The sequence below is a fragment of the Vipera berus genome, assembly GCF_964194415.1.
Source record: "Vipera berus genome assembly, chromosome: 5".
Classification (NCBI taxonomy): Eukaryota; Metazoa; Chordata; class Lepidosauria; order Squamata; family Viperidae; genus Vipera; species Vipera berus.
In genome coordinates this window covers 61,412,591-61,428,811 of record NC_138207.1, presented here as the reverse complement: position 1 = coordinate 61,428,811, position 16,221 = coordinate 61,412,591, and the positions used below count along the sequence as shown (strand labels likewise).

Sequence of the window (16,221 nt, the reverse complement as noted above, 5' to 3'; positions counted from 1 at the left end):
CTCCCTCTCTCTCCTCCCTCTCTCTCGCTCCCTCTATCTCCCACCCTTCCTTTCTCCCCCCTCTCCCTCCCTCTCTCTTTCTGCCCTTGGTCTGCCAGTCCTCTTCTCCCACTCAGTGTGTTTGTGTGTTTTGTGTGTGTGTATGAGTGAGTATGAGAGAGAAAGAGACAGAGAGAGATAGAGAAAGGCACTTGCGCTTCCTTTCTTTCTCTTTCTCTCTCTCCCTCTCTCTCTCCCCTCCCCCTCTCTCCGATCTTCTGCTCACCTGGCAAGCTGGCTGTCATTGTTCCAATTAAAAAGACACATCAAAGAGCACTGCATGATTATTTATTCTAAAAAAGTCTATAATGAACAGAATGGAGCATCGGCACTCATGGATGGGTACCAGAATCTGAATTGTCCTCCCCTTGACACATCATATCCTACAGAATCTCCCTACCTTAATTACACATCATGAATCACATTCACCAATTAGTCCAACACATGAACTTTCACTTCCCTTGAAGCTCACTATTTCTTATCTTTCTTAAAATGTCTGGATTGAATCCCTCCTGCGCTTTAGTGATTCAAAGTCAAACAGTTGAAGCAAAAGGTTGCCTCTTATATTGTCAGTGCAAAAACATGTCAATGTTTACAGCACTGACATCTGGCCCCCCTTACAAAAAGGACAGATCCTGTAATGTAAATAGAACACAAATTAGGAACTGGCTTTTGGTTTGTTGGGGTGTTTCTCATAAAACTTTTTGATAAGTCTGTCAGTTTTCACATCGCTAGATTTCACCCAAATGGCTTCAGTCAATGGGTATCCTTTTCATTGTACTAGGTACTGCAATTTTCCCTTAAAGATTCTAGAGTCAAGAATACGTTTCACTTCATAATGGGTCTTGACCCGCTACTACGAGGGGTCCGGGTGCCTTCTTAGGAGGAGGTCTTAAAGTGGAGGCCCGAAAAGGTTTCAGCAAGCTACAATGGAAAACTGGGTGAACCGAGCTTCAATTCTACCATGACCAGGTTGATGATTCTTACAATGGAAAAAGTCCCCAAGAATTTCAGTCCTAATTTCTTGCTGGGTAATTTGAGGCATAAATATTTAGTTGACAGATAAACCTTTTCCTCAACTTGGAATGTTCTTTGGGGAGCTCTCTTTTTATCAGCCTGTTTTTTATAAGTCTCAGAAGTGTTTTTAATACCATTTTTGTGTTTCTCTAAACCTCTTCCCACCCCCTCACCCACTGATCAAGTATATGGGAAGCGGAGGGCACCTGAAGGTAGTCAGCCATTGGGCTGAACTCTTTTTCTGTGGCTACTCTATTGCCCTGTTCACCGCCCTGAGTCCTTCGGGAGAAGGGCGGTATACAAATTAAGTTATTAAAATTAAATTAAATTAAATTACTCTGAAAGGTGTGTAGCCGGTGCTGTTGTGAACAGAATTATTGTAGGCCACCTCGGCGAAAGGGAGGAGGTCAGTCCAGTTTGTCTGTTGGTAGGAAACATAGCATCTGAGATATTGCTCCACCATTTTGTTAGCGGATTCTGCAGCCCCATTGGTAGCTGGATGAAAAGCAGATGATAAGCCTTGAGCTGATCCAATTAATTTAAGGAAATTCCTCCAAAATTTTGCTGTGAACTGCACTCCTCTATCTGAAATTATTTACTTAGGGGTGCCATGCAATTGGTAGATATGTTTCAGGAAATATTTAGGCAGTCGTTCTGCAGATGGCAGTCCTTTACAGGCAATAAAATGAGCCCGCTTCGAAAACAGATCTATCACAGTCCAGATAACAGTATTTCCTCTACTTTTGGGTAGGTCTACAATAAAGTCCATAGCTATTTCTTCCGTTGGTTGAGAAGGGTCTGTCACCGACTGCAGTAGCCCAGGGGTTTTCCCTGGAATTCTTTTCATGGTGGCACATATGGTACAACTCCTAACATAGTTTTCTACATCTCGTTTTAGCCCCGGCCACCAAAATTGCCGGCAGATGAGGTGTAGAGTTTTTAAATATCTGAAGTGTCTAGCCTGTTTTACATCATGGCTGTGTTTGAGAGCATTGAGACAGAGGGCTTCAGGTAGATACAATTTCCCCCTGCTTCTATGCCAAACCATTCCTGCATGTTAGGGAGGTTTGATTATCTTTGAACCATTGATCGGTAAGAAGCTCTCATTTTATCTTCTTCGTTCCCGGGTCATCAGGATTAGGGGTTCTGCAAGGTGTGAGTTGTGCCGCAGGTTGTGAACTGGGGATGACTGTCTTGTAGACCTCTTCGCGTTCGCTTTTGTACTGTGGCAATTGGAATAGTGCATCAGCTAGGAGGTTTTTTCTTCCTGGTATGTACTTTAGAGTAAAATTAAAATGGTTAAAGTAGTGTGCCCATCACACTTGCTTTGGGGACAATTTGCAGGGAGTTTTTAGTGCCTCTAAATTTTTGTGATCTGTCCATACTTGAAAAGGCACCTTGTCCCTTCTAAATAGTGTTGCCAGTTTAATAGCCCCCACCTAATTGTGAAGGCCTCCTTCTCCCAGACTGTCCATCTCCTCTCACCTTCAGTGAATTTCTTAGAGGTGTAGGCACAAGGTTGCAGGGCCCCACTTTTATTCTTTTGCAGTAACACAGCTCCGACTGCCACGTCGCTGACGTCTGCTTGAATTATGAAGGGCTCCCCTGGGGAGGGCTGTTTTAGAACTGGTTCAGCTGCAAATAATCTTTTTAAATTCTCAAAAGCTTTCTGACAACTCATAGTCCATGCTAGTGGTTGACCAGGTGGTGGTTTCCCCCACTCCCTTGCCCATTTTAATTCTGTAAGGGGTAGAGCAATCTAGACAAAAGAAGGAATGAATTGATGGCAGAAGTTGGCAAACCCTAGGAAGGTCTGGAGCTGTTTGAGAGTCTTTGGGGGCTGCCATTCAATTATAGCTTTCACTTTGGCTGGGTCCATTTTGATGCCCTTATCGGAAATTCTATAGCCAAGATAATCTAATCGGGTTTGGTGAAATTCACATTTTGACAATTTGATATAAAGTTTGGCATTCAATAGTTTCTTTAACACTTCTCTGACCAGTCTTATGTGGTCAGTCATATTTGTACTGTATATCAGAATGTCATCAAGATACACCACAACCTCTTTGTATAAATGATCATGTAGGACCTCATTAATCAACTGCATAAATACGGCTGGGGCTCCCTGCAGTCCAAATGGCATGACTTTGAATTGGTAGCTTCCCAAGGGGCAGTTGAAGGCCATTTTCCACTCATCCCCCTCCTTTATTCTCACCCAGTAATATGCTTCTCTCAGGTCTAACTTAGTGAAGACATTCCTCTTCTCTAGGTGGGTTAGTAAGTCTTTCAGGAGGGGGAGAGGGTATTTATTTTCCACACTCACAACGTTAAGGCCCTTAGAGTCTACGCAGAGACGAAGAGACAAATCTTTTTTTTCTTTGAACAACATAGGGGTTCCCACAGTAGACTTGGCCCGTTCAATGAATCCCCTCATTAGATTTGTATCCATATATCGTTGCATCTCCTCCATTTCAAGGGGGGACATAGCGTACATTCTTGGTTGTAGAAGTTTGGCCCCTGGCAACAGTTCAATGGAACAATCATTGGGCCGGTGAGGAGGCAAGGTATTGCATTCTTTCTCACTAAATGCCTCCGCTAGGTCCTGGAACTCGCTGGGGATGAGTGGCTCGCCTGGTGGCTGTGAGGCAGCCATGTGTGCTCGCTCATTGGGTGGACTAAAATTCCCTGTAACATCTGTTGAATCAATGGGGGAATCTGGCCCTATAGGTAGTCTCACAGTTCTCATTCCTTTCTCCCACCAGATAAACGGCTTCCATTTGTCCAACCAGGCTAATCCTAAGATCACAGTCCCAGTCATTTTGGGGGCCACCAGGAAGAGAATAAATTCCCAGTGCTCACCTATTTCTAAGTGTAGGGGCTCTGTTAATTGCATGACTAAAGTTCCTCCTATCAAGGAGCCATCAGCTTGCTCGAACCTCACAGCTTTGGAGAGCAGTTTTGCTTGTATGCCCAGTTTCATGGCAAATGGCAAGCTAATGATGCATCAGGAGCATCCAGAATCAACTAGCACCTTTAAAACTACCTACATACCCAATTTAGGGATTATCAGCTTGGCAGGTAGTTAAAAAAGTTGGGACGTGTCGGCACACCATCAGGTCATTCTCTCCTTTGTTGTTGAAAGAGGGTAGAATGGGGGTGCATCCAGCCTGAGTTCTGGCATCCTCTTGTGTGGGAGATGTGACCTGGGCAACAGGTTCCTGCGTTATCCGGTTGGATTTCTCTCCCATTAGCCACTGTGTAGGTCTCTTTCTCACTGGTCCTGGTCTGTTCTGCTTTTGGGGGAAGAGGACTGGGCATTTCGCTGCTCGATATCCCTGCTGTCCGCACCAGAAACACTTAATTGCCGGCCCTACAGGTGCCCTAGGTCTTTCAGCCATCACAGTAGCTGGAGATTTTTGTGGGGGTGATTGCCATTCAGGTTGTTCGGACCCAGCTCGGCTTCAAGTAGAAGAAGCTTCTTATAGTGGGCGAGCTGAACATCTAATTTCACCGCTGCCTGGTACCATTCATGCAGCTGGTCAGGCACAGCTCGGTAGATATATGCCTGAGAAAGGTGGTCGTCTAACCCTTCTCTAAAAAGATGAATTATGGATTGCTCAGGCCATCTCTCTATCCAACCGGCCATCTTTTGAAACTCCTGCACATAGTCCAGGGCAGGCTGTCCAGCTTGTTTTATCTTGTGGATTTGTTCTTCCGCTTTGAGGGCAGTGGATGGGTCCTCAAATCTTTCCCTGAGCCCTAGGAGGAAAAGGTGGGGGTCCTCCAATTCAGGGGCTTGCTCGTTATATAAATTGTTCAACCATTCTGATGCTTCTCCCTCTAGGCTGGATGCAATCACATCAACCATAGCACCTGGGTCTGGGTAGAGATGGGCCTAGCAATTCAAGTGAGAGCGTACTTGGTTGCGGAAAAAATTCAGTTTCTCTGGGTCCCCATCAAAGATTGCTCTGAAGGGTGGGCTCATCATTGGTTGCTGGGCCCCCCATTGCCGCTGGCCCCATCCTTGTTGTTGATCCAATGGCTGCCATGCCCCCCACTGCTGCTGGCCCCACTGGTCCTGCTGTATGTTCAGGGGTTGCACATTCGGGCCCTGCTGCTTCCAGCCTTGCTGTTGTTGTCTTCCCACCAGCTTCTTATCTCCAGGCTTCTGCACCATCCCCAGCTGTTGCAAGGCCTCTATTAGCTGTGGCAAGCTCAGATGTTGTTGGCCTTTCACTTGTGTGGGTTCCCCAACCTCCCATTGCTGCAAGGCCCCAGACTGGGGTCCTCTGTCTCTGTGGGTCTGGAGGGCCTGGCAGGGGACTCCTGGGGCTGGCAGGCTGTTTGGTCTGCAGACAGGATTTTCCACTCACCCAAATTCTCAGTGGCAGATGGTCTGGTAGCTCTCCACCATTCTGCTTTTGAAGACTCTGGCAGTGCAGTCTCAAGGCATCTGTAGTCTCCACTGGAGTGGTTCCAGCCTGACGACCAGATAGGCTCACTTAGCTGCTAAGGGTTGGAGATCTGCCCAAACTCTTCTTCCCACAGCAAGCCATCCATTAGTCCCTCCTCTGAGGTTTCATCAGCTGCCAGGCTTCCTTTTCCCATGATGAAGATTCTTCCCTGAACCCTTGCCAGCTTCTGTCCCTTGCTAGAGACAGCGGCGGGGGCTCAGGACCCCCCAGGATGCTTGAAAGAAAGTAGATTCTGGCATGATGTCATGGTTCCGATTAAAAAGACACATCAAAGAGCACTGCATGATTATTTATTCTAAAAAAGTCTATAATGGTACATCCCTAGTATCAAAGCAGGTAATTCCCTCAGATGTTAGCATAATATGAGTAGAATTATTTTTCCCTAAAATTACTTGTGTTGGCTAGAGAAGTACACAAGGAAAAGGGCTCCAAATAGCTATCGTTTATCAATTAAAAACACTTTTTCAGCAAGAAGAACAGAACTGCATATTAAAAACGCTTCTAGAACAGGAAACATGTAATGCACGTGAGACCAAGCTAAATTCAAAAATGCTAGGGAATTCCTGGAAGCTTGGCATTCAGACAAATCAACCAGACAAAGCAAACAACAAAGCTCAGAGAGCACTAAGACTCCATAGCCACATATGTTCTCCTTAGCTCTGTTCCCAGTATTTGATGTCATTTAACTTGAGTGCATATATGAAAATAGTTACATTTCAAGATAAATGGTTGTAGTGAAATAAAATCGTCTTTCAACTTTATCAATCAGAATAGAGCCGGAAGAGACCTTGGAGATCTTCTTGTCCAACCCCATGCTGCAGCAGAAGATCCTATACCAGACATGTCAAACACAAGGCCCAGGGGATGGATCCGGCCCGCGAAGTGGTTTCATGGGGCCCGCGAAGCCATCCTGGAAACAGTGAGGGAACGGCCCCCACTACCTTGGCCCTAGCCCAGAGACCCTCCTTCTGCCAGAAACCCTCAGATCTGTCCCACTCCTGCCCAGGCCCCCATAGGCACCCTTGATGTGAACGATGTAGAGCTGGCCACGCCCACCCAGTAGGCCATATGCACTCTAGCCACGCCCACCCAGTAGGCCACGCCCTCCCAGGCCATATCCACCCAGCCCCTTGAGGGCAACCGCAATGCTGATGTGGCCCTCAATGAAATTGAGTCTGACACCCCTGTCCTATACCATTTCAGACAAGTGGCTGTCCAGTCTCTTAAAAATCTCCAGTGATGAAGTGCCCTCAACTTGTGGAGGCAAGCTGTCCCTCTGGTTAATTGAACATTAGAACATTATGACATTACAAACATATCTAATTTATAGCAATGAATTGTTGTTGTGTGTGCTATTCACAGGGTTGTTATTGTGGCAAAAATAAGAGAAGGAAGATGTGTTGGATATCTTTGCTTCCTTGTATTATTTGTAAAAATAATAAAGGAGGTCTACAGATAAATAAATAGAAATTAGCTTTCTTTGAGTGGAGAGCAAAGAAGAGATCCATGAAACTATCTGGTCAATTCTCGAGTTGTTTTGCTTAAAATAACATTTTCGTTTTTCCTCCCCCTCCTAATATTTCATCTTATTTTTAATACTATGTTAATAATAGGAATGTTAACATATTTTAACAAATGTCATATAGAGATTATGTTACAATGTTATGATAATTCACCCTACAAGCTTTGTTAATAGGTTTGGAATATGAAATTTCTCTTTTGCCTTTTTTCTGTCTCTATTATAGTTATTACAAACAATGCAAAAATCTACACATTTTGACCATGAAGCCTATGATGTAGTAGTTACATTTGTGAGGATAGCCATAATTAGGATATGAGGCCCTCTAGAAAGTTGGATCAGTTTTATTTTTCAGCCACTTCTGGCACCTCCTTTTAGGTTTTCTCCCAAACCATTGACTAGCCAGTCTGTGTGAGAGCATGATATTCAACATTGGCTTTTACCAAGATAAGAGCTTTGTTGGACTAAAGTAGTAGCTTGACTACGTGAAGCTGACTACTTGACTACTGGAAATTCTGAAAGACTGTGCAATTGTAGGGAAATATTCTCTTTACAAGGAAAGTAATACTGATAACTAAAAATCTGAGATAGATAGATATATGGATGGCTCCCGACCTTCGCTCTTTCCGCCGTGATCTGAAAACCTATTTATTTGAACAGGCCGGCCTGGTTTAAGGGTTGGGGTATTTTTAATTATTTATTGTTAGGGCTTAATTAATTTTATTTTATTTTAACTTTTGTATGTAATGCTTTTATTGCCCTGTACACCGCCCTGAGTCCTTCGGGAGAAGGGCGGTATAGAAATTCAATAAATAAATAAATAAATACAGGGCTTTTTTTCTCATAGAACGCTCAGAACGGAGTTCCGGCACCTTTTTTGGATGGAACCTTGTAGGGTAGGTAAGGCGGGTTGTATGACATGAGTGAGTTCCGGCACCTTTTTCTTTTACAAAAAAAGCACTGAATAAATAAATAAATATAGATATACAGTAGATATAGATGAGGATGATGTAAATGTAGATATAGATATAGATATACAGTAGATATAGATAGATATATTGTTGTATGTTGTTATATGTCAGCTTGGGCAAATAACATAAATTAAATGGAAGTAAGCAAGGAGAGTGATCACATCAAAAATTGGACAGGGATGCAGAAATAAAACAAAAAAGAGCTATCTCCCAGATTGTCTAATGATTCTGTTAGTCAATATCAGGTATGTTTAATTTATCGTTTAATTGGTGGCATATTTAATGAGATTTGACTTGAAGGGGTGAGCTGGTGTGTAGTTGGCTTGACTTAGCTCTGCCTATTTGATGCAATATCAGCCCAGACTGCAGGAATTGAGACGAATCATTGTGGTTTACTAGACTTATCAAGAGATTCTTCTCCTTCAGTGAAGGATCTGAGTTTGCGCATCTTAGGTTACAGGACCAGCATGAACATTTGTCATACACAGGTTGCCCCATTGCCTTATCTGGGTTAGGCAGGTTAATTTATAGGATGTAGAGTATCTGAAGCTCTTTAAGACTCACAAGCACATATGGTCTCTTTCATGCTTCCATCTGAAGATCTTATGATTTCCATGACAAGCATGGGCAATTTTACTATATCACCAGTTTAAGTATATGTCACATAAAGCCGAGCATCCTCATAATTTCATAATTAAGCATTGTGTAAATATTACGAATGGGGAAGGTTTCTTATGTCCTTGTTCTCATAGTCAAATTATTTTCTGGTAAGGATTGGATTGGTAGCCATCAGACTCACTTACATTAGTGAGGGATCCTTTAGGCTTATTTGTGAATTCCAGAATACTTTGAAGGGTTTCCAGGTGAAAGGTTTGGAACCTGTGCCAAAATGCATTTACAAAATCTTTTAAATAAATGTTGAGCCATTACTTTCATTAAACTACACTCTATGAGAAAGAATGCTTGTTTTCCACTATATTTTTAGATACAGGTTGCCTGGCTACAATGTCTAAATCTAAATTGGATTATAAAATTGGAGCTACTCTTAAGCTTGGCCAGAAAAATGCATAACCCAGGCATTACAGCAATATTTGTTCTAAAGGAGCTGTACTAATTTCCAATTTGCCGCTGAGCTGTTTGGTGTGACTGTAACAATTTACAAATTTGTATGTGTGTTAGGTCCTGAGGTTCATTCCTTCTGTCCTGTATATTTGATCAGACGTTTAGATCTTTTTGAGAAAATTAATTTGCTAGAAATTTGATGCTGCCACCTGAGAAAAGCCATTCTTGATAACAAGTCTGTGAAATTCCTTGCCCGTTGTGTTACAGATGGCATTTAACGCAACAGATACTTGTCTCCATTTCAAAATGCATCTTGTGGTCAGATTGGGCCTTTGAATCGTTTTTTCTTTTTTATCTTCTGTCCTGTATCTTTTTTGTACACATAATAGCATTTTATTATTTTAAAGATGTGGATATTCTTAGGTTTCCCCCAAATAAGGGGTCTTCTGGTTATGCAGTTTCTACAGTGAAACTATTTTTATTTCAAATTTCTTATAAAATTTAACATATATTGTATCTTTCTTTGGGGCCAGATGTTTCATGAAACAAAAGTGGGATAAAAATCTTAAAATAAAAATAAATATAATAATTCACAGGTGCAAAAGTAGCTGTCCTTTCACCAAAATAATAAGCTCACTCTTAGTGTGCAAAGATAGTAGTTTTATTGCAATGCATTGGAAGCAAAATACAATTTCCTATAATTTGAGATTAATTTAGTGACAAAATTCTTCTATTCATATATACAGCATAGAATCCTAAAACTTTTCGATTTTGTAGCTCATCCATCTTTAGGGGTTCTTTTAAAATTATCATTTTCTCATTAGTTTAGCAGTCCCATGTATTGACTCCTTTAGTCTTCAGCAAATTATTCAATTTATTAAAAGTCTGACCAAGTTTTAATATATCATTTAACTTCTCAGACAACAGAAGCTGCCTCATAAAGTGCTATTGGGTGGGAGAAAGAAGGATAATCTGCAATTATTTTCAGAAATAATTGAAGTAATTTTGCTTTTCAGAGCAAGAAAAGCTGCTATACTAACATGATATATTTATACGATTTATATATTAAATACAGCTAATATGTATCCTTCCTGTATGAAAATACAGGTGCATATTTTTCTGTGTAGGTTGACTGTTAGAACTGGTATATCTACTATGTCAGACTTTAATAAAATAAGAATGACAAAACATGTGGAGAACATTTTACAGGTTAGCTGTTTTCTAGTGTCAAATAGTAAAATTATTTGGATAGTGCTAGTGGGTTTAATAAGAACTATCAAATATTTTCATAAGGCTAGCAATCATCATGAGGAACATAAATCTCAAGTGGATTTTGGCATTTTTGTATAAGGTGCTTAACAAAATTAAACAGCCTGTTTATATCATGATGTATTGGTGTCAGCAAATTGCATAGCCATCTAGGAAAAAGCCATAAATAAAAAGACCTTGCTTATGTAAAATGCTGTTTAGACTAATCTTCCTTTCCCTCATCCCCTAATATTGCCTGATGAAGCGCTCTGAAGATCTTAACAAGTTCTTTTATTATTTCATTTGCTTTTAGTTGCTTGTATAAAAGATAGTATTTTTCTATGGATTAGAACCATTTTATCTACAGAGTAACATGGGTATGATTATTATTTTAGGCATCTATCTAGCTTTTATCATTTTAACCAGAAAACATAGTCAAATGTGGAGGAAAAACCCTATTTTTCAATTTGATTCTCATCTTTCAGAAGTTTGAGTGGTCCCACAACAACATTAACCTTCTCCTGAGTTTCGTCCACACCTCTCTTTTTTCTTATTAAACATCCCTTGTAGCATCGAGATGAAAGATCATCTACTCTACACACTACTAATTTACATTGTAGATAAACTGAATTGTGCTTGTTAAGGAACTTAAAGGAGTTGAATTGGAAACGAACTATATTGTTGCTTGGTGAGGACAGACTTCTATAAGTAGAGTCTCGTGGGCATCTGAAAAATAAAATAAAAAGTTGTTTCAGTTATGCCTAGATGTTTACTTCAAATATTTTATTACAGCATAATGATTTATATATTTACTAAATTTCTGCAGTAGGCTGACTCTGATTATGAGATGCACTAGAGAACAATGGAGAAAGCATATAATATTGGAATATCAAAATGAATAAATGAAACCCAAATTTGGGGCTCATAAAAGTGCTTCAAGATATGTACTTGGGAAGGAAAGTAATATGTTGCTAGTACAGAGGACTGTATACTAAGAGCAAGGCAATGGCCCTGTAGTAATAACTTTTTTTTATTTACAAAATATGTGAAATTGACCATAATCAAAAGAAAGTTTGGTCATTAGCATTCAGCCCACAATATCCCTTTATTCTCCTTAGTATTTCTACATGCGATTGAATTACTTGATATTAACGCATATTTTATAATTTGATATTATCATTTAATATTTGACAAGAAGTTAAATATTTGATACCAAAAGAACATGGCATTGTTTTGCTTGAAAATGTCTGGTTATAGTTCGCAAATGAACCCTGCCATTTTTTCTATACTGTTTTAAGAAATAAGACACAAGAAGAAAATCTAACTCAGAATTTATGTGGCTGACACAACAGCAATTCCTTTGTGGAAAACTTGGGATTGTGGTTCTTACATATTTAATACACACTTACCCACTTCGGATTAAGTCATAGGTCAGCGTTCTAAAATCATTACTATCTGGAGATGCGACACATGTGTCTAGGAAGAGCATAACATTTGGATCAGAACTGTGCAGAGTAGCTTGGAGATATAAATTCTGGTTGAGTGAAACGTAGTATGTTGATCCGACAATTCTATGGCTGAATGATAGTGAAGAATAGAATGCCAGAGACACATTGTAATGGCCAATTTGCCTTTCAGTCAGGTCAACAGCATTTTGAGCAACAAACATTGTCTCCACAATAGTGTTCTGCTTCATTTCACACAAAACATGAAATTGAAAGTTTTTCTTTCTTGTAATAATGTAATCGGAGTTGATTGTCTTGATTACATTGTAATAAGTTATTGTGTCGTTATCCTTTGTCTAAAAAAGCACAGAGAAAAAGAAAAATTAATCAACAGTGTAGACATCAAAATACTCATTAAACACCACCAGTTTAAACAGTGCTGTTATTTCAGAATTATAAAATAAAAGCTATGTTAACAAAAGCCATGTTACCCATTACAATAATTTCAGTAGTCACAACCCTGGCTTTTCCACAACTCACATGATAAAATAGAAAGTCAGTCTCAAAAACAAAAAAAGGATATCGATTTTTTTCTCCTTTCCAAAATTCCCTTTTTTATTTTAATTGTAATATTGGGTCCAGTTAATGTATTAATAATATCCTCGGACAAGTGCTGGCTCTTCGGCTTTGAAACGGAGATGAGCACCAGCCCTTAGAATTGGAAACGACTAGCACGCATGTGCGGGGAACCTTTACCTTTACCTTTAATGTATTTAAAGTTAAGCAGAACTTCTCAAACCCAATATCTGAAATTAATTTTAAAGTTACATTTTGTATTGTTGTTAAACATAACATTAGTTCAATTTAAATCCAAAACCAGAGTAAATTTTCTTATAATAATAGTTAAGACAAGAAGAGTGACAAAGTAGATAATTATTAGTTTTAACATCAACAATTAATTCTCACCCTTATCTCTGTGTTACAACCATAGAATGGTATAATAAAGTAAACATAATCGCCTGTGATTTGAGCTGAACATGCTCTATCTGGAGTGTTCAGGTAAACTTGCGATGCATTATAACCAACTGAATGGAGATAACGTATGCTGATCCATGCACGCATGTATCCATCAGAACACAAAAGTCCTAAATAATAACACAGAGAAACGTTAAGCAAAATGCAAATACATCTAATTATTAGCATTCTTTTAATTCATGAATCTGCTGGTGGACCAGATCAACTAATTAAGAAATACTGTATCTCTTCTACTTAGCCAGGAAAGGAGCTTTTCACTTTCACTGAGGGTAGAAGCATCCAGATCAAATAACACAGAGAAAAGTGGGTTTAACAGAAACAATTTTGAAATAACTTCATCTTATTATTTTCAGGAATATGCAGTATAAGGGGGAGAGAAGTCAATTTGTGTATGAGTTATATTCACAGGTCAGTAATGCAAACCACTAAAACATCAATCAATTTTTGGAATACTTAATGTCAGTAAAAGAAGTTGGTCAGTGTGTTCTCAGAAGTACACTCATCGACCTTTGAACTAAAAAGGTAAACTAAAAAAATGGAAGATCACAAGCCTTAAAACAACAAATTGGTTTCAGTGGAACTGTACCTAGAATGTCAAATTCCACTTCTCTCTGGAAGCTAAACAATTCTTTTTTATAAATGCTTATGTTCTATATAGGGACACAGTTGCTCAGTGGGTTAGGATGCTGAGCTTGTCGATCAGAAGGTCAGCAGTTTGGTGGGTCAAATCCCAAGTGCCGTGTAACAGAGTGAGTATCCCAGCTTCTGCCAACCTAGCAGTTCGAAAGCACGTAAAAATGCAAGTAGAAAAATATGGACCACTACGGTGGGAAGGTAACAGCATTCCGTGCGCCTTTGGCGTCTAGTCATGCCGGCCACATGACCACGGAGACGTCCTCGGACAAGTGCTGGCTCTTCGGCTATGAAACGGAGATGAGCACCGGCCCTTAGAGTCAGAAACAACTAGCATGCATGTGCGGGGGAACCTTTACCTTTACCTTTACTTTTATGTTCTATATAATCAAAATAATGTTAGATGAGTCCTATCTGAATTCACCTCTTTGTGTATCAGTTTGTACACAATACTAAGCTTAGTATTGTATTATCATAATATATTAAGTTCCAATCAAAACTAAGAAATAAACTGTTTTATCATGCCACAACTTCATCCCTACTATCTTTTCATAATTGTGTCAAAGGATAAATGTCATGCTTAAACCTTCTTCAATCTATAGTCCTGGCATACTAGGTTGGAGAAGCCAGTATTAGACAATTTGGCCAGACCAGTTATGTACATATGATTCCAGGACTCTTTAGATTCCTACAAATATATTTTATAACTGAGATTCTAAAAAAAGGAAAAATATAATTCTTGCATCTGTAACGTAAACTGGGAAACTGAATATATAACAAAAGTGAACATCTTCATCAAACTGGTGGTTTAACTGTTCAATTTACAATAGCCAACAGACCTTTTTCTAATATCATAATGACAAGGAGAATATTGAAATGTTTAACTGGCTTTCTTTTTCTTTTTTTCTATTGATTTAGGATTTTGTAAACTTGCCTTCACAAGTTTACATGCAGTCAAGAAATTCTATAAATCTGGATCAAGAATCAGAGCACACACTGTGGTCAACTTGAATCCTTGCCACCCAAACAAATGGGACAATACGTATTCAAGTGGTACATGTGAAATTTATTTTTGACATGTCAAATTTATTATATGAGACGTTTACTATGGTATTATAATCTATAGGAACTAAAAAAAGGAAATAAATGCATGATTTACTGAGGGAAAAATGAAGATTTCAGGAGCTGCTAAGACAGAGGTCAAACTTCTGCAGTTCTACATTTCTCATTCTAAACTTCAAAGGTAGATTCTAATGTAGGAAAAAGGAGTAACCCTATTATCTAAATTCAGTTCAAAGAGGACTGAAAGATTTACTTAAAACTAGGAAATCAGGAAAGCTCATTTGAAATTTAACATTCATTAAATTATTAAGCAATTATATCAGCATTGGTCTTTGAACAGAACTATTTGATTAGGTTAACGCTGTAATTTATTCAAAATGATATTCATGATTGCTGTACTATCTAATAGTACTATTAGACTTTAATCTGTTGCTTGCTTTAAACATGTAAATGGTGAAAGCATAATATTTTTAAATCTTTTTTTAAAAAAAATCTTAGGTTTATAATCCCTTGCAGAATAGAAAGTACTTCTTAGTCAAATGACTATGAAATGCAAGATTCTGGCATTTTGAAAACACACTAAATATGACAGTAGTAATTCATGAATGGGTCTTTAAGAGAAAACAAAGAGAAACCTTTATTCTACTATGCTTGCTGCTACTTTGATCCAAACTCAGGGGATGGATGGGTAAATCCATCATCTCTAACCCATATTTTTTTTACAAAGCAAATAAACATGCCTGATTCATATCATGTAGTAGATTCAAATCCTCCTACCTTCATGCCACAATACTTGTAGAACATTTGGGGGCTTATTCCTAAATAATTTAGATAATCTGTGATCTCCAGTGACCTACTTAACTCTTTACAACTCATCAACTAAACAATATCAGAGAAAAAGAATAATATCTTACTCGTAGCTTTAGGAGCAGTAGATGGTGTAGTAGGTCTCGGTTCTGTGAATACAATAAAACAATTAAACATGATGATAATTACTTTTATCCAATCTATATACTACTAAAACTCTTGGGTCTGTTTGTAATCTTAATTGGATGAAATTGGAAAGTATAGGGCAAGAGTTATTGAACCAAGGTAACTCATATGGGCTAACTTACAGAATGCTAGGGCCCCTGGGGAAGTTGTGGCCGTTTCAGCATTACTGCGCCTTCCAACTATACTTCCCAGAATCCCATAGGTTGCATGGCACAGGGGAAAATAGTGTGGCTGTATCCCCACCCTCTTTCCCACCTCCCTCTGGCCTTTGTATCAGTCATCTGGTGGCAAGGCCCAACAAGCAAGTAGTGATTCGCTGCTTTGGAACCAAATCTGAAATCTCTTAACAGCAATGGGTCAAATGGGGAGGACAAGGGTTGAGTGACCTGAACATATGAGATTGGATTACATATGGTGAGGCTTATTTTGAAAGACAGTAAGTACAGTTATCGAACAAACGACTATAACCAAACTGGATTATATCCAGTGGTGGCATTCAAATATGTGAACAACCAATTCTCTGTGTGGATGCCGCTTCCAGAAGTCCATTCTGGGCCTGGGCAACAAAAAATTAGCTACCAGTTCTACCAAACTGGTGAAAACCGGCTGAATCCCACCACTGATTATATCAGTGCTAAAAAGTTGTACTGAATACTTACTTTAAGGTTTTTGTGTTTACTTTTGAAATTCTAAATGGCTTGAAAATAAGGTCTGCATCCCAT

At 39.3% G+C, this 16,221-nt stretch overlaps 1 protein-coding gene across 1 annotated transcript in view; it reads right to left on the bottom strand.

Annotated features, from left to right (window-relative positions):
• Positions 1 to 9,799: 9,799 nt before the first annotated feature.
• The window catches only part of LOC308668495 (scavenger receptor cysteine-rich domain-containing protein DMBT1-like), a 40,018-nt gene continuing 33,596 nt past the window's right edge, over positions 9,800 to 16,221 (bottom strand). The window contains exons 17-20 of the mRNA XM_081328481.1: positions 15,421 to 15,462; positions 12,743 to 12,921; positions 11,741 to 12,132; positions 9,800 to 11,057 (exon numbers count right to left, since the gene is read on the bottom strand). Of these exons, the coding sequence (XP_081184607.1) occupies positions 10,787 to 11,057; positions 11,741 to 12,132; positions 12,743 to 12,921; positions 15,421 to 15,462 (884 nt within the window). The 3' untranslated portion in view covers positions 9,800 to 10,786. The remainder of the gene's footprint in view (positions 11,058 to 11,740; positions 12,133 to 12,742; positions 12,922 to 15,420; positions 15,463 to 16,221) is intronic.